Source organism: Nicrophorus vespilloides, unplaced genomic scaffold, assembly GCF_001412225.1.
Source record: "Nicrophorus vespilloides isolate i.1.1-1 unplaced genomic scaffold, Nicve_v1.0, whole genome shotgun sequence".
NCBI lineage: Eukaryota > Metazoa > Arthropoda > Insecta > Coleoptera > Silphidae > Nicrophorus > Nicrophorus vespilloides.
The window spans coordinates 35,850-62,885 of record NW_017095975.1 but is presented as its reverse complement, the minus strand read 5'-3'; the positions used below and the strand labels follow the sequence as shown (position 1 = coordinate 62,885).

The 27,036-nt window shown below is 31.9% G+C and overlaps 3 protein-coding genes and 3 non-coding genes across 8 annotated transcripts in view; 4 read left to right on the top strand and 2 right to left on the bottom strand.

Annotated features, from left to right (window-relative positions):
• The window catches only part of LOC108569050 (S phase cyclin A-associated protein in the endoplasmic reticulum), a 38,313-nt gene extending 22,417 nt beyond the window's left edge, over positions 1-15,896 (bottom strand). The window contains exons 1-9 of one of the 2 annotated variants that reach the window (XM_017930443.1): positions 15,666-15,896; positions 15,321-15,508; positions 12,460-14,308; positions 11,994-12,408; positions 11,677-11,938; positions 11,393-11,620; positions 10,819-11,336; positions 10,620-10,749; positions 9,849-9,976 (exon numbers count right to left, since the gene is read on the bottom strand). In XM_017930443.1, the coding sequence (XP_017785932.1) occupies positions 9,849-9,976; positions 10,620-10,749; positions 10,819-11,336; positions 11,393-11,620; positions 11,677-11,938; positions 11,994-12,408; positions 12,460-14,308; positions 15,321-15,508; positions 15,666-15,747 (3,800 nt within the window). In that variant the 5' untranslated portion in view covers positions 15,748-15,896. Of the gene's footprint in view, positions 1-9,848; positions 9,977-10,619; positions 10,750-10,818; positions 11,337-11,392; positions 11,621-11,676; positions 11,939-11,993; positions 12,409-12,459; positions 14,309-15,320; positions 15,509-15,656 lie in introns of both variants that reach the window. The other variant, XM_017930442.1, reaches the window with a different exon arrangement.
• On the bottom strand, positions 14,470-14,541 carry Trnah-gug. Its single transcript has one exon. It is a non-coding gene; the product is annotated as a tRNA-His (tRNA).
• On the top strand, positions 14,679-14,760 carry Trnal-aag. Its single transcript has one exon. It is a non-coding gene; the product is annotated as a tRNA-Leu (tRNA).
• Trnad-guc lies at positions 14,845-14,916 on the top strand. The gene has a single exon. It is a non-coding gene; the product is annotated as a tRNA-Asp (tRNA).
• A 4,956-nt stretch (positions 15,897-20,852) lies between the features above and the next one.
• On the top strand, positions 20,853-22,923 carry LOC108569040 (4-coumarate--CoA ligase 1-like). Of its 2 annotated transcripts, none has more exons than XM_017930429.1 (7): positions 20,853-20,947; positions 21,001-21,208; positions 21,261-21,555; positions 21,605-21,916; positions 21,970-22,324; positions 22,438-22,603; positions 22,677-22,923. In XM_017930429.1, the coding sequence occupies exons 1-7, from the start codon at positions 20,879-20,881 to the stop codon at positions 22,790-22,792; spliced, it is 1,521 nt and encodes a 506-aa protein (XP_017785918.1). In that variant the 5' UTR covers positions 20,853-20,878; the 3' UTR covers positions 22,793-22,923. The 2 variants fall into 2 exon arrangements, with proteins under 2 accessions (XP_017785918.1, XP_017785917.1); XM_017930428.1 differs by having other exon boundaries at positions 22,665-22,923.
• Positions 22,924-23,723: 800 nt separating this feature from the next.
• On the top strand, positions 23,724-26,467 carry LOC108569042 (4-coumarate--CoA ligase 1-like). The gene is made up of 8 exons (XM_017930432.1): positions 23,724-23,832; positions 23,900-24,107; positions 24,160-24,454; positions 24,504-24,815; positions 24,864-25,218; positions 25,373-25,538; positions 25,607-25,854; positions 26,432-26,467. Exons 1-7 carry the CDS (start codon positions 23,764-23,766, stop codon positions 25,714-25,716), a joined length of 1,515 nt encoding a protein of 504 aa, XP_017785921.1. The 5' UTR covers positions 23,724-23,763; the 3' UTR covers positions 25,717-25,854; positions 26,432-26,467.
• The last annotated feature ends 569 nt before the right edge of the window (positions 26,468-27,036 follow it).

The window sequence follows — 27,036 nt, the reverse complement described above, 5'->3', positions numbered from 1 at the left end:
GCATAGATTACGTTCAAGTGGAACAAATGTACAGAAATAAGAAATACCAATTATGATTATAATGATTATGATCGTTATTTTAAAATGATTCTGGACCAAAATTACCTAATTGATATTGGAACAACTAATTAAAATATAAAATATAATATATTTCATCATAATCAAACAGAGAATATTGATTCAATATTGATTTTATAAAACGAAATTGAAAACGTCTGCACTTGATAAATATTTTATGAAATTTTAGGAATATATAATTGAAGATATTAAAGATATACAGAGGCATAACGAGTATAATTCGTTCGTTACACTTGTTAGACGAGACAAGTTTTCCCATACAAATTTCTTTTTCTTTTGGAAAGCTGACAAGCCTTTTTTGGGAACGTTTTTGCAATGGTTTGTAGAAAAAAAATCATACATAATATACCTGAACACAAGCACATGTTTGGAAAATGATGGCGCACAATCCGAGACTTCACTTATCCTCGTCACTTGTTATGCCAAACGTCGCTCGTTAAGCGAGTCAATTTTATTACAATTTGTTTTCTCGTTATACAAATTACTCGTTAAGTGAGGTTCCTATTTAAGCTGATACGCATTAATATTATTATAATGCAAAGATTTAATTTTATTATAAAAAAAAAACGATCATACTAGTAAAGTAATATTGAGCATTTCATTAATATAATTTGATATTAAGAAATGTAGAATTAGTATTGAACAAGTTAGTATAATTCGAAATGATATTTATTGAAGATTGAAACACAAAATTTTACAAATGTGAAGAGAGTCGTCGTAATAGAGTAGTAGAAAAAAAGTTGAATATGCGCATAGAAAATGTGAATGGAACTCATGTCTCCTTTTATGATTCTCCGAATCGGTGAGCGGCAGAAGAGGATGTTGTGAATATTTAATTGACCCATATCAATATGTCGGAAGATCGAGGGCCATAGTTTTTGTACGTGTCTCCAGAGAGGGTGAACGTAGTGCAGCAACATTCTGTTGCGCCAGATGGTGCATCTGATGGATGGCAGAAGATAAGGGCGTGCGGTGGTGGACTACATACAGGATGGTACTGCTACTAGTACAACTACCCGTCATGGCTCATCCGACACGGCTAGTTAGTGCCGCATTATCATGATCATCATCATCGTAGCAGCAGTCCTCGTCACGATCATCCCCTCGGTACACATAAAAGCGCGACACCCTTCCTCCCCCACGATGACCCCATTATCTGATTATGTCCGATAGATAATAAGTTTTTAATTCACTGCTTCTCTTTCCATTTTCATTCATTCTCTACACCAACATATTTATTCTAAAAAAAAATATTTTTTGGTTACCTTTCAAGGCACTCTCTCCTCGTTCGCGGAACGGAAGTAAACAATTCCTCTTTACTTTTTTTTATCCAACCTTCTCCGTCGGAGAACAAACATGAGGATTGGAGTCGCTCGAGTACAGCCGCCTTCGCCCAAATTCGCCCTGGATGTAGATCTGAGCAAATACTAGCATCCCCCTCGAAGACTTATTTACCTCCACCATTTTAGAAATTCAACGCCGTAATTATATTTGGATTCCATCGGAGCACACACATTTTCCACCAATGGCGAGTTCTCCAGGCCCACTCCAGAATGTTTCAAATTAAATGCAAATCGCAAACGGCATATTATTTAGAGATAGCATAATCCCGCTTTCAACGTAGAAAGAGACGGAGATCCTCATTTCAATAACATCTATATATTTTGATAATTTAACTTTTGATAAACAGATCCATAGTAATCACCACAGGGTAAAAAACAAATTGATACATTTTTTATACCAAATTCATTAACTAAAACCAAAACTCTACAATACTTAAAGACATACACATGAGTATGTGTATCTTCAGAATATAAATAACTTTAGATGTAGAATATATTTGTGATCCAATAAAAAAACTTAATATAGGGAGACCAACTACGAGTACGGTTAGAGAATTTTCTACTGCTTTTGCATCAACTATAATCTGTTTAAAAAAAAATGAGAAATCGTCATCAAATTTTGCTAAATTAAATTGCTTGTTAAACTTAAGTTGTGACAGGTGTGCGCTATTTGAAGAAAATTTAACATTCTTAAATTTTATATTATTTTAAAAATCGCTGTAAGGTTTATTTGCATTATAAAATTTATGATTAAATATTAATATGGAGTAATCTAGTGGATTTTTTTGTCGTAACCCCAATCGAAAATCATTTCGAAATATAATATAAATAGCAAAATACGTAATATGTAATTCAAAAATAAAAGAAGGAATGAAACATAAATATGTTAGGTGTTTAATTATTACATTTACTAATAATAGTTTATACTCCTAATTATTATATGTCAAATACATATTAGTTATTATGTTATGAAAATAGAATATTTATATTTGGAAACTAATTCATTAATATTTCAGACAGTAGAATATTTAATATTTAATGACACTTTCAGATGTAACTTGTATAAATAATTGATGACTAGAATAATAAGTTACTCTTAGTTAGCCGTATATAGAATACAGTCTAATTTTGATAGTTTTTGTAAATATTTTAATGAAAGTAAAGTGTAAAAGGGAAAGCACTGAATTATATAATTATAAGAATCAGTATAGTATGCTGATTAGAGAATGCAAAAATACAAGGTTTGTAAAGTAAAAGTGTGTTCAGATTTAGTTCAGATCGGTCAGAAGCACTTGACATAAACGAAACGGCGGTAGTTCAAACAATATTTATGGTCAATATGACCCACATCGAGAGGCCTGAAAGAATAATGTGGTTGGAAATCAGTCTTGTGTGAATGCAAACACACACACGCACACATGGCTCGGTATTGTTAATACGAGGAGCGAAGGAAGAGAAGAAGACGAAGAAAACTACCGCAGGAAGAGGATGGAAGGATAAATTAAAAGTAAAATAAGAAAAAAGGATAAAAGCAGTGGAAGAATAACAACGAGAAAAAATAAACGACGACGACATGCAGAAGAACTGGTATTCTGTTTGGGAGAGCGGCATTGCGTCTAAGTGAACGGACTACCTACCACCAGTGTACTCGGTCCACTTGATTTGCTAGTCAAGTGTCTTCGTAGAAATGCCTCCGAGTTTGTTTTGTTATTGAGATTGTCGTAATCGGCTGTTCACCTTTCGAGTGCCCTCTTCACGCTGCGTTCTCATCATCATCAAAAAGACCTCTCACCACAAACGGAATTCGTATTTACGTCTTCGATAAACCACCACCAAATATTATTACAACATTATCTTATCTCGAGAACCAATTCTTAAAAACAAGTTATAACTACGGTCGAGGCTACAAGAATACCGGCAAAATTGACAAAATACAGTCTCAAGTCAATCAATCAAAAAATAAAAAAAAGTAAAATCATTTTAAATTACATTAATTTATAAACTTATTTTCTGTTATTGTACAATTCTAAACATAGCATTTAAACTACAATGTTTACAGTTTACTTTAAAAAGTATTAGTAAAAATCATGCTCAAATAGAAGAAATAAGTAAAATTATCTAACATTTCTCACTTTGCATATTCTTATTTTTATATTTATTTACGATTTTAATTTTAGTAAGGCGGTATAAAAACAAGTAATTCAATTCACTGTAGTTTTTTTCTTTTCCATAGATATTCAATATATTTACGAATAATTAAGTAAAACGTGAATAAAAGTAAAATAAAATAGTTAAAACAAACTTAATATCATTATGGCATAAAGCAAATATGAATATTAAAAATTTAATGAACAATGTAAAGAAAATTATGATTCGTATGTAATTTAAAATTATCATTAGAACTACAGTTTATCATTATAGAAATATCTGACCTATTCGTACTTAATAATATGCAACAAACATAATAAACAATATTGCAAACTTTTTTATTTATATAATCCTATTTATAATTTGATTCACTCTCAATGATGCAATAAAATATTCACTTTTCGTTTGGAATAGGCCAAAATTATTTGTTGTGATTTGGGTGGGGTATGAATGGAAACAGGAACAGGAAATAATACGGATCCTGCTGTGATAATCGTCGGCAGTGTTTGATCGAAATGCAGAGGAGAAAACGAAATGTGCAAATAATGGGATGGAGAGAGGAGAGGAGAACGCAATATATAAATGAATAATAAAGTAGTCCTTGATGATTGAAACATCACGCTGCGCTGTGGGCTATCAAACTAAAATAATCGGGGATTATCATTGTTTGCAGATGTCAGTTTGGAACGGATAGACATGTACACCGCGGCGCGCACACCGCAGCGGCAGAGGTGGAGGACCAACATAGGGTCGAACGAAACGCGCACCCTTCGTCCCCCTTCCCGAAAAGGCCCCACAACATCGCACATGTCCCACATCCCTCACGCACACACATACACACTCATATCCAGAATGATATCACAATGGATACTCACACATACACACACAACCCATTATCGATTACGTCAATCACCTCCTAAATTAATTATCCTTATTAAGTTACTTAACTCTCAGAAGTTCTCCACATCGGAACCATTGTATCAAACATACCATGTTTCAGCTTCTTTCTTCCATAACGTTTAATATGTATTTAATATTCTTTTTCAAAATTAATTGTTTCGCGATTTCGTAGTAAATCATTCACATAGTTTTGAACACCGACTTTGCTACAGTTGTTATTTTAATATGCATTAGGTTGTTCGGAAAGCAATTTTATTTATTAATGTCGAATTCGACATTTCGTAGAAATTGTTGTATCTGCTGAAACCAATAACTTTATTTTGTGTTTATTAACTTCAAATAGGTTTCTAGATTGGTGCATTATTAATATTTTAATTGTCAGAACATACCAGTGTTGGCACATCTTCCCCATACACTTCGCATATTTTTTTCTTGCTTAATCAGTGTTCTTATCTTTTCTGTAATAAAAATCCTTTTATTTCAATTTTTGATACACAAAAAAAAACTGCTAAGAATAATTTATTTTTATAAATAAACTTTGAACACAACCAACGACACTCGAAAAACGAAATTTCTTTGCGGACAATCCTATATTTTATAATCTATGAATCTTTGGACTATATATGAATTATTGATATTTATTCTAAAATATTGAATAGTCTTTATTAATTATAAATATTTCCTAACATCGACTATATATTTTTCTAAAGTTAGTACCAATTATAAGTGTCCATTAAAAATAATGCTAAAGAAAAAACAAGTTAAAACATCTATAAAATATAACGAGGAATGATTGCAATTCATGTTTTATAGTCGAGTTGAAGGAAAAACACCTTTCACTTTTAACACCTATCTATTGTTAATTTTAATTAGATGCAGGACGTATTATTTTTCACGTTTAATAAATTAATAACTATACATAATAATTAATAAAACTAATAATAAATTTATGTAATTAATTAATTTTGTAATTTAACAAGGCGAAACAAAACGAAAGGTAGAATATTCCTTCGGAAAATAAACTTACGCTTGTATACATAACACATACGATCTTCTATAAACATTTACAGCGCAAATCCTTGGAACCCTTAAGTTTTAATAGGAAATCTTAGGGCCGGATCAAATCGTTAATTGAAATTTCTTCGTTGCTCCGGAGGGTTTGAGCGACGCCTTCAAAACGTGTATTAATACAAGAAGTTATAAGCTCTCTCTCTCTCCTCGAAATACCACCAAAAACCATCGCCCTTGTTTGATCGGATGTATGTTTGTTTGCAGATTTCCTTTTTGCGAACTTTGGGACTTTGACTCTCCTTCCCCGGTTCGTTCCCAATTATCGGGACTGCTGCTGCAGCGACGCCGGTCGAGATTACAAGTCTTGATTTTATAATTAAGTTTGCTCAAGAGATACTAATGTTTTTGTGTGTATCTTATTAGAAGTCTACTTGTTTTGGGCTTAATTTGCAATTTCTCGCAGGAGGACGTTGGCATTTGTTGCAAGCTACCGCCGGTACAGTTGCCGCCGCCCCCGTTCCGCGGGACGTCCACCGCCACCCCCTCTCCTCTGTTTATATATAATTAACATTTTAGATTAAAATTTCCGCGTGGAATTAATTTAGTGTTTATTGTGGTAATATTGACGCAGCTAACCGGAAATTCCATTTGCCATCCAATCACAAATGCAAGGCTCACGTTCGTAAATTATAATCCGCGAAACTCTGTACGTGTTCAAAATTTTCCAATTTCCAAAATCTACAAATTTTCGTAATCACATATATAACGTTTTCAATTACAAATTAGGCAAAAAATAAAGTTTCCATTTTGTATAACGATAATATTAATATTCACTAATCCTATCACAAAACCTCAAATAAATAACAGTGTCAATTTAAAAATATATATTTAAAAAAATTACAAGTATCATTTAACTTAAAATATTATATTATCAATAGCACTTTGTATCAGTTAACTTTTTTGAAATTATATATATTTATTTTGTTCTTTTTATTTCTGTATGTTTTTTTGGTACGACTGATGCAATAAACATTATTATTATATTTATATTTTGAACATTAAATTATAATTTTCTATTTTTTTTTAAATGAATTTTAATTATTTAAGTCTATTTATTAAATAATTTACAAATATAATACTTGATATCATTTAACCCATTGAACTCGATTTATTTTCAAAGTTATTACTAGACAACTTGTATTTATTTTAAGATAAACAAATTAAAGTAAAAAATATTCTTCAATTTTATGTACATCAACATCACTAAACGTCTTTACAATTATGACCACATAGATCTTCTTTTTAAAACTTTCAAATCTATATTCTGTTTTGTGTATATGTTATTTTAGCAAATTTTTAATGTCACCTCCAGCGTGACATACCTGTATTATTTGAATGTGATTAACATTCAATATTTCTAGCATAATTAAAACAAAAGCATTAAAACGGATGTATGAAAGTATCCATAATATTAAAATTAATAGTTTTGCGCACCAACTCAAGTAATAATTGTCAGTAACATATTTTGACGTAATCGCATTTTATATCATAAACTGACCTATTAATTGAAAGCTTATTTTTCTGAATAATTTAGTTTATTTTGTCGTGACATTAATGTTTCCCCAAAAGGTAACACTTCCTTAATGCCAATATAAATTCTTTAGTTATTAATAAAATCAATCTTAACCCAACTACTAGAACGTTTTAAACCTTTAAGATTTGATTAACCACCACCTGAATATATTACATTGTTATTATATAATTCAGATTAATTGACATGGGAGGCTTTCATGCAATTAGCACTTGCTAAATAATTAACTGAGTACTCAAATGGAATTACAATTCATTCCCATTTGAGTATTTATATTTTAAAATTATACAAAAAAAAAGTTAACTGAATAATAGTTAAATTATTAGTTGGAAATTATTAAAATATCGTATTCAATTAAACGGAAATGCAGAATAAAGACCGAAATCACAATGTTTGTTTCCTCGATCATTAATATCGCAATGAATGGGAAACGTCGAAACAGTTATGATTGCTATATTACCGATGAAAGTAGCTAATTGCCCTTCCTTACATCTTTCGCTCTCGCCGGGACACCCGACGGCGCAGAATTAATTATGCGAATTAATTGCAATTAAACTTATTAATTAGTCGAAATTAGTTGTACTTATTCAGCATATAATTGTGTAATTAAGGCGGCGATAATTTGCATTGAGATGTAATCGACGATCCCCATGACGATACATTCTTTGTTATTTTTATCGAAGAGCATCTCTCGCCGCTCTTCATATATGCGCAATTATTTATGCGACGATCGACAAGAATTAATTGGCCGGATTTCTCGGATCAGGAGAGCTCGATAAGATTCCTATCTGAGCCAATAACAATCAATTAATACATATGTATGAGTGTGTGTTTGTATAATATATATAAATAAGTATGGATATATAAGCATATCAACGAGGACCGTCCGTTCCGATGCAAATTAATAAATAAACGGACGACAGCCGAAGGGGAGAAAACAAATACGTACTTCATCGATGGTGTCATTCATTTATTAAATGGTAATGGTAATATATTGATAGATCCATTAATTTACCTACACTGCGATACGTCAGTCCATCGCATTTGTTAGAATTCAATAACCAGCAAGAACATTCAATTATTTGTCTCATCCTATATATTTTTCAATTATTAATAAAACTTTTCGAAATTTAATGGTAATTTTAAATGTTACTATTTAACATATCAAGTTTTTAGTATCTTTCCTAAATTTCATGATTAATATTTTCATTAGAAAATTTCAAATGAAATAGAAATATATTTAATCATTGAGAAAAATGGTACTAATTGTAATAATGTTTCATCTAAAACTTGTCCCAAATAAATTGATTCCAATAACAACGAAAAAAGAAAAAATAAATAAAAAACAAATAAACTAAAGTACTAAATAAAGTTGACCCTGTGACTCTTTCCAATTAATTTAATACGTATAGAACGTCATGTGCGGATCAGGAGGGTCCAAAAAGAGAGACCCGTCGAGGTGTATTCAATAAAAATTCAACATGTGCAATTTGAGTATGTTTATACCGGAGGGGTGGGTTTGAAATGTAGATCTAGGTGGATGCACAACACCAAGAGAGAATGATTATATATACTTGTATGTTTAAAGAGAGACGGAGAGAGAGAAAGAGAGAGATGAAAAACGCACTGCAATAATACGCATAGAAAATAAAAATAAATGGCCATGCGTCGGGTTAGGGGAGAAGGGAAACAAGGGGTGCGCGCCTGGTTTTACGTCGCCGATGCTCATTTTGCAGACACATTTTAAACATACGGTCAAGTCCATCATGATTATCGATGGACTCCAACATGTGTCACTATGATTGTAGGGAAAAAACAGCAACAACAGTATTTGGTATCAACGGAAGCTATTTAATAATTTAGATATTTTTAACTAATTACAATAGATCATATATTTCATTGTAGATTTCTATCTTAATTTATAGTGCATGCTACAAGTAAATGAGATTCACTTTGGCAAACTCCTCATTTGCACTCAACTATGTATGTCCAAATCAGAAAAAAAATGTTCGACAAACAAAAAATAACTAATTATTTAGAATTTTCAAACAAAATTTTTTTCTATATTAAGTTTTAAATTGATCAAATTTAATAAATTAGTTCGTAATAAAAATTGTATTTTAAATATCTAAATACTTTTCTTTCACAGATTTAAAAATGTAACAAAAATTTAATACTCTGCTGTATAATATTCTATTGGTTTAGAATATTTACAGAGCTAAATAGTATTAGCGGAGAATACGTGCAGCCATCTATGGGAACGCGTCCGAACTAAATTAATTATAAATTTATTAAGCAATAATCTTCGGAGGATAAGAAACGATTACGATTGGTTTCCATAGCGCAGCAATCTAGATTTGAATGATTTAGTACCTGGCCGTAGATAATACATTATAAATGGGGGGTTGAAAAGGTGTGCCGAGGCTTTGATCGGAACGCTGAATGGGAAAGTACAGTTGAATTGTGTTCATTAGGGTTAATGGATCCGACTGTATGTAAAATGCGACCGACCTGGGGGAAGTTTCGGAGAATATATACAGAATGAGAGAGAAAGAGAGTAAAAAAAAAACAATAACAGCACAGCAAGTACGCGGGTTGGAAAGGGAGAGGAGGTCGAGGCGCACCCGTTGCCACCGATCTGCATACCAAAACCACCGTAACGTGCGCAACGACGAGGAATCAGTCGGTCCGGAGTAGCAGTGCCACTGAATATTTCATCGCCATCATAATATGTCGACACCAATAATCGACATTTTTTAAAAGAAAAATAAACTCACCTGATGATGTCTTGAATCCTGTTCGACTGTACATCCTTCGGAACATTGCGCAATACTCCAGCCAGAAGCTGCATAAGGCTCGTGCACAAACCATCCGATGGCGGAGTTTCTTCGCAGATTCCAATCGACTGAAAAGAAGGAAATCAGAATTGAATCGCGAATTTTTAATTTAGTGCAGATAATTTCGATTTGTCTTGCCATCCATAAATCAGCGGTTTGATGAGGTGGAAAGGGATCTCTGGATTCGGATGGAACAACTTTGCCGGCTGATTTAATTCAATCACGAAACTATATTTCACTTTGCATAGATCGGAATAGGTCAATAAAATAGTGAAATAAAGTACACGCCGGATTTAACATCCGTGATTTACTTTCCTTTAAATTATTTGTTTTTTGCCGAAATCACTTTAACATCTTCCTTAAAATATAAGCATCCAACAAAATTAAACACAATCTAAATAAGATTTGCATTGTATCTATACTATAATTAGATTTCTTCTTCTATTATCAAACTATTCTATATTTGAAGCAACTTTAATAAATTTAAATTAGTTTCTAGGAATAATTCTATCAACGTTTCGTATTTTAATAATATTACTGGATAGTTTCATTTCTTGTCAAAATTAACACTTAGTAAATATATTCTTAGTCACAAGAGTGAATGTTTTTTAAAAAATATTAACATTTGTCTTTATTTATCTTTGACTTCCGTTCCGTAATGCAATAGTTATTGTTTCTATAAAAAATAATAAATATAGGAAATCAACTTACTTGAAGTTTAACATTCAGCAATTCCAAAGCAGAAATGAGACGATTTGAAAGAACCACGTACTCGCAAACTTGAGGTCCCGCTGCTCCCTTGCAGGCTACGAGCCAAAGGTTGCAGGCGATCGTCAACGTTCTAAAATAAAACAAGCAGAAAGTTTCTGTTTTAAACCAGCACGAGAAAGGTACACATCATCGAACTAACTTCGGTGGCAACAGATAAACTGATTCTTGTCCGAAACTAAGCAGCTTTCCTAGTACAACGAAACCATTGACATTCTGAAACACCATTACATCCTGCTGCGTACCCTTGATCAGCAATCTGTTAAGTTCATTCAAAGTACGATCCAATTGGCTGCAGGTGCTCGTCGACCAACTCTGCGGCGGCTGATTGATCACCGTGCTCAGGGTGTTCACGTTCTTAGTTATATTTCTTTTATTCGGCGAATCCATGGAGGGTTTCTTCAGGCCAGTCTCGTATTCCGCTGCTTTCATGGCCATCCTCTGCCTGATTTTCTTGCATCGTTTCCGATAAGTCTTTCCGCGTTCTCGGGCCGCCTCTGCCTTAGGATCCTCTTTATCCATGGGCGCATCAACTATGTGCTGCAAGTTATACTTTTCTAAATCCTCACTAGACAAACTAGCATTGTCCATGCTCTGTTTTAAGATGTCTTGATGTTTCCTTCCACGGAGATGGCTCATCAAATACACCTCAGATACAATCTATAAATAGAATAATAATAATAAGAATATCTATTTCATTTTTAGATGTTATTTACCAAAGCATTGCAAAGCGTGCAAAATTTCCTAGTGGGATAAGGTGTGATGTTTGGTGTTTGGTTATCGTCTGTCTGACAACGGTGAATGGACAACTCCAAAGCCCTTTGTCGGATTTGCTCCATATTCTCTTCGTGCCTCCTCGCGGATTCCTCCTGCTTTTGAACGATCCGCTTATGCAATTCCTGAGTTGAAGCCAATTTTTGGGCATTCAACGCTATCTTCCTTTCCTTAAATTGATATAATTTGATAAATGGATTCACGAAAATGATAATAACCAAAATACCTCCCGATCCCTAGCTTTTTCCCTGGCCATTTCCTGCCTCTCCCTTTCCTTTTGCTGCTGCTGTTGCCCGATCCTCTCATCTCTCAGTCGTCGCTCATCCTGCAACCGACCCAATCTCTCCAACCTCTCACGTTCCAAAGCTTTTCTACGCTCTTCGACTGCCGCTTCTTTAGCAGCCTTTTCTTCTTGTCGTTTCCGTCTATCCTCATGAATACCTTGCATCCGATCCCTTTGCTCACGACATTGTTGCATAAAATCATGCCTAAAATAATATATTATTACAAAAAAACTATATAACATCGTATAGAGATACTCACTTCTTATTCTGAGCTTCCAGCTCATTTATAAAAGCAATCTCCTTGAGTTTCTCCTCTTCATCGTGAGCTTTACGCACGATGCATTTCAGATGTTTTTTACGGTTTTGATCGGCCTTCTGCAATCGCGTTTCCATCCGAAGTTTCTTCTCGGCAATTAACTGCTGTTTGGCTGATTTCACATCTTCGACGCGAGCCCAAAGTGCTTGCAACCTGCCAGATTTCTCTTGCTGAAGATTTTGACGCAACTGTTGAGCTTTGGCCTGTTTCGCCTGGTACTTCTTCACAGTCTCCGAAAGAGTCGATCGCCTGGATGGATTTGATAGTTTTTGGTGAAGTTCCAAAGCACGACCTGGGTACCTTGCAACCAAAGCTTGAAGTGCTGACAAAGTGTCAACGCGCTCTCCCCACGACATTCCTTAAATAATAACAAATTTAATGAAATATAAAAAAAAATACAAATACTTACCAGCTAACATTGGTTCATATCTCGCTTCCAAAGACAACTCATCATCGGCATCGTTACTGTCTCCAGATACTTGCAAATCATCATCATTATCACATGGAAGTTCGCCATCAGTTTCAGTTCCATCTGTTTCCGTATCAACGTCAATTTCCTGGCCCTGCAATTTAGCGATCTCGCGATTCAATCGCTCCTCCTCCTCCGTCAACTGCTTCGTTTTCTGCCTATGCTCTTCTTCACTAGCCAAATCCTCCTGAGTTTCTTTCATCTTTCCTTCATCATCGGTTTCCGAATCAAGGTCAGCGATCTTCAGGCAATCATCATACTTTTTAATACTTAAATTGGTTTTATTCTTCTCTTGCACCAAACTATTCTCCTTGCTCAAAGTCACCTTGCTGAGAGTCGTATGCGACCTTCGCAAATACAACTTATTATTCTTCTGATTGGGCTTAGAGTCTTCGTTACGAGTATGAATACTTTTTAAGGATTTGAGGGTATTTAGGTTGTCTTTTGCTGTTTTATCGATAGAAGTCCTCTCGGAGTATTCCGGTAGCAAAGCTAGAGCCGGTAAACTCGCGGTGGCACTAACCTGATGGAATCTGTTAGCCCAGGAAAGGGCCGTATCGGATTTCCTTCCCTTTCCATTGCCATTTCGAAAACGCGATCTGCATTTAACTGTTAACCAACCATCGCTCGATTTGATGTTCTCGTTGTTGAGAGTCTCTGCAGAACTTGCTATACTATTAGCCACGTTATCACCTTGATTCACCAAAGTCTCCACAGAGCTTCCGTAATCGTTGTCCAACTTGCTGTTGGTTTTATTTTTGATTTGCGACACTCCGATTTTCGATTGCGGTTTGGCTTTTGGGGCGATCTTAGGCCGCGGTTCGACTTTGTTGGATTTTGGTTTTAGGTAACTGCTGGGTTTCATATCGCCTACGGTTTTGCTGCGAGCCAGTCCAGTTCTCACAGGCGTTAATGGCTTTGGTGATAAATTGAAAGGTTTGAAGGGTTTCGTGATAGACTTGGCTAGAGTGGAGGCTGTAGGTTTTACGCCTGCTTCTATCTTCGGTTTATTGTTGGATACAACTTTTGCTGAAACGCTTCTTGATAAAGCAACGGAATAAGGCGGTTTTGGCGATTTCATTTTGGAAATATCAAGTTTCGATTTGTTTATGGGCGAAACCTTTTTCTCAGCAACTTCATCCGTTTGCGATTCCTGACTCACTTTCACAGTGTTCCTCTTCACTGGTAACTTTGGAAAATCATCAGCTGTACTTGTGCTCTTTTCGGCACTCTGAACGCCGATCTTTCGGAGGATATCGTAAGTCTTCTGATCTTCGCTCGGAGAATCCACCGCCTTCTCCACAGTTATAATGGTTTTTGTCAATTCCAGAACCTTTTCAGTTTCTTTGCTTAGGGATTCCCTCGGGGAATGACCTTGCTGTAAATAGGATTCATTTAGAAATTCAAAATGTGATGTCTCCAAGATCTTATCCTCAATTATAGGTTTATCTATCGGCAAAGGACTGGTCGGTGCAGAGCTGGCAGATCTTAACTTCTGTGTGAGTATTCTTGGGCTGACTTTCCCGGTGACCGGACTCGTTCGACCTGATCCTATATTCGGGCTCGACTTTCCCGACTTGATTTGATTCTTGCTCAAATTCGTCTTGCAAATATCCCAGGCCAAAGAAGTCCTCTTATGCGGAGCAGGGGTATTCTCGTAGTCCCATTTTAAGAGAAACCATTCGGCTAAAGCCTTGAAATCCCGTAAATAATTTTCCAAAACCAAGGTTACTTCCTGACACTCCGTTAGACTTTCGTGCGTCTCAACGGTATTGTAAATCTCTCCAATCTGAAAACAAAAAACGTTATTGAGATTTTAAGAAAAGCAAAACGTTATTTAAAAATTCTACACTATCGAAACAGCAATTTGCAAAATATTCAAAGTATATTAATGCACAATGTGAATTAATCATTTCAAAAGAAAACTCTACCGTGACAATGCTTTCACATTGCCGTGACCAGGATTCGAACCTGGGTTACTACGGCCACAACGTAGGGTCCTAACCACTAGACGATCACGGCTACTAGAGCTATATAGTAATATACAATCTATACATATATATACATATTTTAATCGAAAAATTCTTCAAAACAAAAACTAGTTTTTATAAATAGTTCCTAATGTATTTTCAGAGAACTTTACTTATTTTTTAATAAGAGGTAGCGTGGCCGAGCGGTCTAAGGCGCTGGTTTAAGGCACCAGTCTCCTCGGAGGCGTGGGTTCGAATCCCACCGCTGCCAATTATGTTTTGCATACATTAGAACCATTAAATTATTAAATTGTAATGGAATTAACAACAATTTTTATATATTGTTATAAATAAATCCTCGGTAGTATAGTGGTCAGTATCCCCGCCTGTCACGCGGGAGACCGGGGTTCGATTCCCCGCCGGGGAGGATCTCTTTTGTCAAATATCAATAATTGTATAGAAAATTAATGAACCGATATAATATTTGATGTTTTAAGAAAATATTAAAAGATTTTTGGAGAATTTCAACGTAAACTTAAAATTATAAACTGATTGTTTAAAAAACCTGACAAATATATATTTTTTAGATTTTACAATAAAATCAACATTGCAAATATTTAAACTATAATATTAAAGGATAATAAAAAAGCGTTTTTCAAACACCACTTTTCACATCTGCATCATCATATTTGCAGATAATTGCATTTGTGTGTAGAAATACAGTGATTTTTGCCTATCATGAGAGATCAATTTCCCCTGCAAGGAGCATATATGTTTTGAAAATTTAATTTTGTTACAATTAGGGTAAAAACTATATAAAACAATACTTACAGATCTTTGTAGATTTCCAAAAAGCAGAGCCCAATACCTAGCTCTCAACTCTGATTTCTTGTCACGTCCAGTTGATGCAGACCTCACTCTGGCTCCTGACCTAGAGCGAAAATTCACTGGAGCTTGCTTCAATGGCCTCCTGCTCTCTATAAGCCTCGGAGGACAAGGAGGCTTCCTTGAGACCTTACCTATAACAAAAAAGTCATTATATTACAGCAAGCAAACATTGTTAAGAAATGAGTAATCAATATAAAAATTAATTATTAAAACTATTAATATACAAACAAATACAATGGTGTGTATTTAAGAAGCTTATTGCAGTTTTGTGGTATATACTCAGTTTACCATCAGCAGCTGAAATGCTAAAGGCAAGGATGTTCCGTGCCTCTCTTCCCTCCTCTTGAACCAACAACCTCACTTCTTCCATATTACATCCAATTAGACTACACTCCTAATTCCCATTGGAAATGGACGGCTATACTTGAGACGGATTTGTTTCAAATTTAATCTCATAAACACTGCATACACAACCTGACATTCAGGAAACAATGCACATGCCAAACAGCTGATGACAAATTTGACGTATTTACAAACAATGTCAGTACTTGTGAACGTATGCAGCCAAATGTACATACAATTTACTAATATTTGAATAACATTTTTATTTTAAAGTTTCAGGTAACTATGCAGAAATTGCATAATTTAATGCGAACTCATCTCTTCATATCCTATCGAACTTCCTGATACAGGCGACAATAGAAAACAATGTGTTGGACTATTATTTTCTCAATTTTTACCTAAATTACTTCAATTACTTTAATGTTTAAAGTAGTTGATCTTTTCTAATATTATAAGTCTTCTATATATATATAACAGAAACATGTATTGTTTTTGCTGAAATGGTGATTTTATACAGTCATACCCCGGTTTAGATTACATCTGATAACGAAACTTCGATATATCAAAGATGTGTTTCTTCTTGAAAACATAAGGAAATAATAAAATAATTTCAAGCCTCTTATCTGCATTGAACATAAAGCAATTTAATTGAACTATTATTTTGTAGTCAAAACTCAATTAAATTAATTCTCTGACAGTTAAAACTATTGAAGAAACCACGTCATTGAAAATATTGATAGTTTATGGAAAGTCGGTAAGAAATATATATAAATGGAGTATGCCACAAAATATGGTTAGAAGTTGTTCTAGTAGAAGAAAAACATCTTGACATTAGACATTAAGTTATCCAGAGGGCTTAATCATTAGGTTTCCAAAATGTTGATGAAGACGAAGAGAAACATTTATTGAAGGCATTTCAATTTAGAAAACCTTGTTAACAGCGATGACATAAACAATTTAATTGAACTATTATCTAAATTAATTAACGACAATGACAAATAAATCTATTTATAAAAACTACATAATTGAAAACGCAATTATAAACATAAAAAGAAGTTAATATGAAATGATTAAATGAGGTATGCCATACAATTTTTCCAGAAGTTGTACTAGAAAAAATAACATCTAAGAAATTACAAATTTAGTTATCCAAATGATTGTTTTTCAGTAAAAGATTTCGAGAACATTATTATCATAAATAGGAAATTATAGAAGTTCCCGCTGAAAAAATGTTAACAAGCAAAGATTTAATAATAATATATTAAAAACATTTAAAAAAATGTCCTGATTTAGGAAGAAATATTATTGTTAAGCAATCAGTGTAAATTCAATAAGCACAAACAATCAACTTTGAATTTATGTTTTAAAATGTGATTTCATGGTTTATGTAAGTTGTCTGTTTATTTAATAATATTTTTTTTCATTAAAAAAAGCTTATAATTTACTTTATGAAGGAATGTAAATGTATTTTTTCTCGCTTAACAAAGTAATTTCGTGAAAACTTTTTAATTATATTAATGGAATTGAAAAATTTCATTCAAAGTTTAATAATTAAAAATTATTCCATTAAAAATATGCATAAATGACTAGGCAAGTAAAATGATAAATAATGAATTATAAATTACATCTGCCTTGTTATTTAATTGTTAATTCCATAATTATTTACATTTTTCGCATCACACATTTCTTGAGATTCGATATTTTCGTCGTGCAAATATCAAGGCTATTTGGATTTACATCTATCTAAATGCGAATATGCAAATTCGAACAATTTTGTTTATATCCATCAATATTATTTTTTTGGTAATTCCAGCATTTATATTTTTTTATAGACTTTAATTACCGCATATTAAACTTTAAACAATGATACCGAATGATTTAAACACAATTGTTTATTGTGAAATATATTATTTCGATGAAAGAGACAACACATTTGCTATTCAATTATTTTTGTTTCATTGGTAACATTTACATTGCACACATAAAGAAACATGCTACTAATTCATCCAGTCTACGAAATACCTTTTTCACTTTAAAAATTTACAATCTCGACAATTTATGTGACATCGCATAAATTTAATCATGTGATGACCTCGGCCAACAATTTCACCTGACCTCTCTTATTTGTTTATGTGGTTTCTTTTAAAATTGTTTTTATTTCGATTTTATTACATACATAATTCCATATTGATGATTTACTAATTTTATAATATATTTAGTCCACAAATTCTTCCAATTCAATTTCATATAACCAGCAAAAAGAATGAACTCAAATAATAGTTATACGTAGATATTAAAATATTGATTTTCTTTGTTATAACGTAGTAACATGTTTTTACTATTTTTGATGAATTTCAAGGTAAAACAAACAAGTCACGAACTATCAGACACCTCTTCGACATTTAATTTCTATAAATCTTAATTATGTTTACAACGTCGATAATTTCAATGCATACGATGATTTGAGTCAAATTCTTTGAAATTCCCAAAAATAAAAACGTAGACGAGACGGAATCAATTAGCATTATGTGTTCCCGTCCAGTTGCATGAATACTTTGTTTAATTCACTCAATTAACATTGCATTATTTTTAACTTTGAATTTGAAAAGTCATGGAATCACATGTTTATATATTTTTTTAATTAATTTTTTTTAATACCAAAATATATTTCTAAAGGTGAAATAGACAAAGTTGTAAAAAAAAATAAATAAAATTCCTTTTCAAACATCGTCAAGCTATGCATTTTGATCACTTCATAACACTTATAATTAGTTTATTGTTCTTTATTTTGTAGCGTGACTAATTGTGTGGTAAATGGTAGTTAAAATGTGCGGTTTCTTGAGGAAAACATGTCACGAATCGTCAGCTTTCGGATTGCGTAAAATGCAATTAAGTAGGACTTCTTATTATATGTCACGATTACGTTAATTCTTAAATTTTTCCATTTTTTTTATTTAATGCAAACGTTAAAATTTCTAGTATACAACAAATCACTGATTCAAAACTTAAAACAAAAAATAAGTTCGACATAGTATTTAACAGAATTGCATTAAAAATTAAAGAAAATTATTTGACGCCTTTCGAGTCAAGTGAGTCTACGATTAAAAAAAAAGTAAGCTTTTACACCGTTTAATAACAAATACATGTCAAAAAATGTTTGATTTACACATTTTTCTCAGGAGCATACCTACCGTGTAAAACGAGAGGTAGGCGTATTTCTACACCGGTGGCAATCGCAAGCCCGACAACCGAAATACCATCAATCAAATTCCCGACGTTCGAAATCCCGACGTTTGAAATGCCGACTGTATCGAAATCCCGACAACCATAATCCCGTCTATATCAAAATCCCGACTATATTAAAATACCGACAACCATAATCCCGACTATATCGAAAATGTCTACAATATCATTTTTAAATTATTGCAGAGCTTAATGATTTTTAAATTGTTATTAATAATAAATAATAACAATTAATAATCCAATGGTATTTGATATTATTTCATAATGTTAAGGTTAATTATGAATAATTCAACAAAATCAAATAAATTTATAATAATTTATTGTTATTAATAATAAAAGTGTAGCACAAGTTACGATATAGCAATTTTCGATATAGTCGGGATTTTGATATAGTCGGGATTATGTTTGTCGAGATTATGGGAGTCGAGATTTTGATACAGTCGGGATTATGGTTGTCGAGATTTTGATATAGTCGGGATTTCGATACAGTCGGGATTTCGAGCGTTGGGATGTCGAATAGACGGTCTTTCGGTTGTCGGGTTTGCGATATAGACCCCTTTCTACACATTTTTAAATTTGAAAAGATTTTCCAATTTTATATTTTAAATTTCAATTGAAATATTTACCAAACCTTTCAAGTTTTCCTGGTTGGTTGGTTGAATGATTATTTTTAATTTAGTAAATGTACTCTTATCCTTAGAAACAGGTAAAGTCGATAAGAATATCAATGTAATCAGTAAGGATAATTCACATTAAAATTACCGTATTTGGTCTACTAATGTCAACAATTTATTTAGACAGTAATTTCATCTTCTTCTATTTCAATGTTTTCATTTTTACTTAATGTTTTTTTAAGTTTAAAAAATTATTTATTATTTGTTGTGTTCCTTTCTGGGCTTTAGGCCGTACTGGTATAATTGATTTTTATGTTGGATTTGTCTCAACTTTATTTAGGATTATTTGTATCGGGTGATAACTGGATCAAATTTAAATAATTATCCGTTCTTTTGGGTGAATAGGATATTTTCTGATGCCATCATTAAAATTGTTGAAATCATTATGGATAGAAAATCAACAGTTTTTTCAATATAAAGTGCCTTTTCAAGTTTAATTAGTTTTCCATGGCAATCAAAATGTTCAAATGTATATAATTAAACATAATCGAAACTTATTTGAAACTTGAACAATTAGTAAATTAGGCACTTGGACTGTAATTTTAATTAATTCATAAGAAACCTAAACATAAAAATTGCCTTCATTTAAAAATAATTTTATAAATAATTTAATTTTAAATTGTCATATTGAAATATGGCAAAAACTTATATATTTACATGGCATGGCTGGCGGACAGTGTGAAAGAAGTAATAAAATCTTAAAAAGTACATATTTGTATGTATTTACTATGATTTAGATTTTCTTAAATATCTATGGTACCGTACATACAGCAACTGCGTGCGGTGCATGTTAGTAGTATTGAATATTACAATGATTCTGATGCAAAAATTATCTGAAGATAAAACTAAATCAAGAAAAGCAGATCAATTTAGAAATTAAAACTTTGAAACTTGATTAATTACTAATTAATAATTAATTACTTTTAATATTATTTAGTTAGACGTGTACAATTGAACACTTGACTGAAATCTTTAAATAATTAGTATGTTTCTATTGAAACCATTATATTTAATTGTTACTGTAGTTATCTAATTGCAAACAAACCCATTTCCTTTAATGTGAAACATTGAAAATACATTTATTCATACAATTTATTTTATCTTAATGTAATTCGTTAATTATATCTAACAATTGTTTTATTTAAAACTGCAAATTCAGCTTCTATATAAACTATCTGTTATTCAATAATATTTGCATATTAAATAAGTTCTGATATCTGCAACTACGTTTTTTAATCTGCAATGGCTAAAAATTTGGGCCACATGTTTCTACAAATATTGAACAATGCAGAATTAGATCAAATTGCTATGGTTTGATATAATTCTTGGCTGGACGGATTTAAAAATATATTTTTTACTTGTAGATATGCAAAATTAGCAATGCCAGTCTCACGTATAATGAATTATTGGTAAATAGTTTGAAAATTGCGAAAAAGATGAGAGACATTGGAATCGAAAGAGGTGATGTCGTTGGATTTGTAAGTGAAAATCGAATAGAATACTGCGTATCAGTTATAGCATGTTTCTATCTCCAAGCTGTCATACATCTTATGAATCCGAGCTATTTAAAAGGTATTGGTTTATAACTTTAAATTGTTAAAATTCAAAAGTTTTTATATTTTAGCCGAATTACAACAAGGTTTTGATAAAAGTAAACCGAAGGTGGTTTTTACCTCTAAAGAAAACTTTGATAAAGTCATAATGCTACAACAGGAGACTAATTACGTGGAGACCATCTTCAACTTCGATGTTAATTATTTGGATATTACTAAAGATGGACTTGCTCTGAAGCAAATTGAATTAGATCCTGAAATCAGCATAGAAAGGGCAATAATTATTAATTCTTCTGGTACAACCGGTTATCCACAATCGGTTGTTTTAACGCAGAACAACATACATTACGCAATGGAATACTTGCAGTAATATGATTAGATCAAATTCAATTCCCATAGTAACGTTATTTTGTAGAGATTCATATATGCAGTACAAGGAAAAAGCGAAGCTGGTCATATTACCATTCTGTCATATATCTGGCTTGTTCATTGTTCTCGACGCTCTTCAGAAAAAATCCAAACTTGTAATACTGTCGAAGTTCAAACCAGACCTTTACTGTGAAATTATACAAGAACACAAAATCGTATCTCTAGAAACTGTTCCAACTATCGCGACTTTTTTAGCTCGGAATCCCATTATAGATAAATACAATTTGACATCTGTAAAGAATATAGTATGCGGAGGAGCACCGCTTGCTCAAGATATTCAAAATACCATATTAAAAAAGTAATTTGAAATATTTAAATATAAATAAAATAATGTATTGTATTTAAACACAGGTTCAATTGTCAGGTAAGACAATTGTACGGAATGACCGAAACATGTGGTCTAGTGATGCTCGCTCCTATTGGCGAAAAATGGAAGGTTGGAAGCGTTGGAAAACCAATTCCGAATATCGAAACAAAAGTGGTTGATCCACTGACAAAGAAAAAACTGAATTGCGGAGAACTAGGTGAAATTTGTGTGAAAAGTGGTATGAACATGAAAGAATACCTTGGAAATATTGAGGCTACATTAGCGGCCTTTGATGAAGAAGGTTTTTTTCGTACCGGTGATATAGGTTATTTCGACAAGGATGGCTACTTCTTTATCAATGATAGATTAAAGGACGTGATTAAATACAAAGGATATCAGGTTTGCACTTAAAAACAGTTATAGAAAAAACACAGGAAAGCTGGTTAGGAAGCATTAGCATTCGATTTTACAATTTTTATGTAACTGAATTTATTAAATTTAAATCCTATTAGGTTCTTCCTGTAGAATTGGAAAATATGCTGTTGCTGCACAAAGATATTGTGGATGCAGCTGTTATTGGTATTGCTGATGAAAGATTCGGGGAGTTGCCAATGGCTTTTGTGGTCAAAGATAAAAATTCTGAACTGAACGAAGAGGACGTGAAATATTATATTGCTGGTGAGTTTTAATTGGTTAAAACTTAAAATTAAATTTAGAGATAACATAATTATATTTTGAGTTCCTATAATAGAACGCTGCTCCATAAACAAACAGCTCCACGGTGGTGTGAAGTTTGTTGAAAGCATTCCCAGAGGAGCCACCGGCAAAATACTAAGAAGATTACTTCGAGAAACATTGAAAAAATGATTAAATATTATAAAAATATGTTGCCACATAATGTTAATGGCGTAAACATATTTTTTTTGATTTATTTTTCTTTAAGGCACGGTCAAATGCCTATATAGTTTTATGGTTGTTGTAATAAATAATGAATTAAATATTGTTATTTAAAATTGTAAACTTGGAAACCTTCTTTAAAAATAGCAATCATCAATGGAAATTTTAGAAATGATTGAATAAATAAGTGCGCAGATATCATGTGCTTTTTGTCACTTAATAATTATTTACAGTTATTTACTTTTAAACATTTAATTAATTAACAGATAGATAATAGCTTTTATAAAATACAACTATCAATAACAATTACTTTCTTTATTAACTAGTTATTAGATTTGATAATAAATGTAATATACAGTATATTTCGCTTAATTGGGACATCAAATTATAAGGGACAAATCCTAAAAATCGGAAACAAAACTATGGAAATAACATAAATTTATTCTGCTTTGTCGGGAAAATTTTCCGTTTAATCGGGACAGTAATCGTGTGTGAGTCCCCAGTCCATGGTTGCGTCGCACAGTATCCATGGATCCACCGCATCTATGAACAGCCCGCGCATACATATTTATTGTTACATAATGTATATCATTTTCTGTTATGTAGTATCTATATTTTTTTTAATATGTATGAATACGTATAGTTTTTTGACCGCTTAATCGGGACAACATGTAGTAGTCCCAATGTGTCCCGATTAAGCCGAATTGACTGCATTATTAAAATTATTTAAAACTTATGGCTGGCAAATTTTAATTAAATAAGTAATTATTACTACACTTTGATCAGATATCAATGAGCCATGAAGCAATAGTAATTATTTCTTATTACCAATTATCACATACAACTATGTTATATATAAGCAAAATATTATTTGATAAAACTTGCATTTCATTCTGTTTAAGTAATTTGTTTGTATGTAACATTCGATCTCTGTAACTGCGATGACCAGAAGTTTGGGACAGGAGTTTTTACGAGTTTTCAGTACAGCTGATCCAGATCGAATTGCAATGGTATTATATATATATATATTGTTTTGTTTGTTATTGAATTTCTTAAAAATATATTGTTTCTTTATAGACGTGCAAGATTAGCACTGTCAGTATTACGTACAATGAGTTATTGGTAAATAGTTTGAAACTTGCGAAGAAGATGAGAGATATAGGAATCGAAAGCGGCGATATCGTTGGTATTGTAAGCGAAAATCGAATGGAATACATCGTATCAATTATAGCATGTTTCTATATACAAGCAATCATACATCCAATTAATCAGAACTACTTAAAAGGTAATGATTTATTTTATCTATTGTTAAATTTCTCAAATTACCCCTTTTACAGCGGAATTGCAACAAAGTTTTGATAAAAGTAAACCAAAGATGGTTTTTACTTCTAATGTATATATTGATAATGTTATAAGGCTACAACAGGATACCACTTACGTGGAAACCATATTCAACTTTGATGTTAATTATTTGGATATTATTAAGGATGGTATTGCTTTGAATCATATTGAAGTGGATACTGGTATAAGCGTGGAAAGGGCAATAATTATGAACTCTTCTGGTACAACTGGTTATCCACAATCGGTTGTTCTGACGCAAAACAATGTATATTACGCAATCGAAAGTTTCAAGTAAAATTATTTTAAGAAATATAATTCCTGTAGTAAAAGTATTTTGTAGAAATCAGTTTGTGCTTTACCGAGAAAATACGAAAATCAGCGTATTACCATATTGCCATATCTTTGGTTTAATGCATGTTTTTGGCACCCTTATACAACATTCCAAACTTGTGATATTATCCAAGTTCAAACCAGATCTTTTCTGTGAAATTATACAAGAACATAACATCGTGGCTCTAGAAATAATTCCCACTATAGCGACATTTTTAGCTCGAAGTCCCATTATTGACAAATACAATTTGACATCTATAAAGAATATAATATGCGGTGGAGCGCCGCTCACTCAAGATATTCACAATGCCATTCAAAAAAGGTAATATGATGTATTTACATAATAATATAGTAATACATTTGCATATAGGTTCAATTGTCAGGTAAGACAATTGTATGGAATGACCGAAACGTGTGGTCTAGCAATGGCAGAATTTGTAGGAGAAAAGTTGAAGTTTGGAAGCGTGGGAAAACTAATTCCAAAAATTGAGGCAAAAGTAGTTGATCCACTGACAAATGAAAAACTGAATTGCGGAAAAGTAGGCGAAATTCGTTTGAAAAGTAAGATGAACATGAAAGAATATCTCGGAAACATTGAAGCTACATTATCGGCCTTTGATGATGAAGGATTCCTTCGTACAGGAGACCTAGGTTATTTCGACGAGGATGGTTACTTCTTTATCAACGATAGATTAAAAGATGTGATCAAATACAAAGGATATCAGGTTTGAATTTAAAAAATAATTATAAAAACTTTAAAACATTTAAGTAATTGTGTACTGGGTATAAAGCAGGATTTGTTTTTACGTTCAGGTTATGATATTATAAAATGTACGCAGTTATAAATATAATGAATTTGATAAATTTGAATCCTATTAGGTTCTTCCTGTTGAATTGGAAGATATGTTGATGCTGCACAAAGATATTATAGATGCAGCTGTTATTGGTATTGCCGATGAAAGAGCCGGAGAATTGCCAATGGCTTTTGTGGTTAAAGTCAAAAATTCTGAACTAAATGAAGAGGACGTAAAATGTTATATTGCCGGTAAGTTATAATTTAAACATTAAATTTGGAAATAATATAATATATTATATATTGAATTGTTAAAACAGATCGTTTCTCCATAAATAAACAGCTCCATGGCGGTGTTAAGTTTGTTGAAAGCATTCCTAGAGGAAACACCGGCAAAATACTGAGAAGACAACTTCGCAAAACAGATTGAAAAAATGTTGCAAGTGCTTAATTTACAAGAAAATAAATATTAGTAGCCTCATAATTTTAATAGGCAAAACATATTTTAATCATTTATTTTATATTTAAGGCGAAAAGTTCAACGGTCCTTTGTCATTGTATTTTGATGGTTGGTATAATAAATATTTTTAATTAATTAATTATTAATTTAATTATATTTATTGGAAACAAAAAAATTGTAAAGAAATTTTTATTAGCAATTTATTAAATATAATTATTTAATTTAATGTTATGGATTTGGAATACTTAGTTAAGAATAACAACCACAATTTTTAGGAATGATTGAAAATAGAAGTAAACAATAATAATTTGAATAATTTGATGATTTTATGCACTGAATTGGAAGATATGATAATGCTGCAGAGATCTGTGTAGATGCATCTGTTATTGGTAACTGGCAATGGCTTTTATAGTCAAAATTATATTGTTTTATATTGCTGGTGAGTTTTAACAGAAGTTGAAAGTATAAATTAAATTTAGACGAAAGGCTATATCGATCAAAGTATTTCTGCTTAATAATTTATGTGCATTTTAAATTAAAAAATATATACCCATGATAAAAATAAGATTTTTTAATTATTTCCTAAGAAAAGAGAAGAAAATTAATTTTATATATAACATAATTTTAAAAACGATTCTATCATATTGAAAGATGGTAAAAACAGTAGACGCTTCTATATTTACAGGAAGAATCATGGCTGGCGGGTAGCGTGAAAGAAGTGGTACCGTACATACAGCAACTGTGTGCGGTGAACGGTAATAGTGGATATTCCAGCAGATCAATTTAGAATTTAAAAGCTCTAATACTTGATTAACATAAGCGATTAACCATTTTAAAAAAATATCTATAGTTTGTTCACTAGAAAGTCCCTTTTAAGATAAAATTTCCATTGCAATCAAAATGTTCAAATTAATATAATTAAAGATAATCGAAACTTATTTGAAACTTGAATAATTACTATCTTTGAATAATGTGTATGTTTGTATTAAATATTGTAAATACATTTATTCATACAATTTATTTTATCTTAATGTGATTTGTTAATTATATACTAACTACACTAGCAATTGTTTTATTTAAAATTCCAATTACAGCTTCTATGTAAACAATTTATTATTCAATAATATTTACATTTCAAACAGTTTTTCAATCTGAAATGTATAAAAAATTAGCCATGTGTTTCCTTCAAATTTTGAACAATGTAGAACCATATCAAATTGCTATGGTATGATATAATTGCAAAATTAGCAATATCAGTTTCTATACGTGAATTATTAGTAAATAATTTTG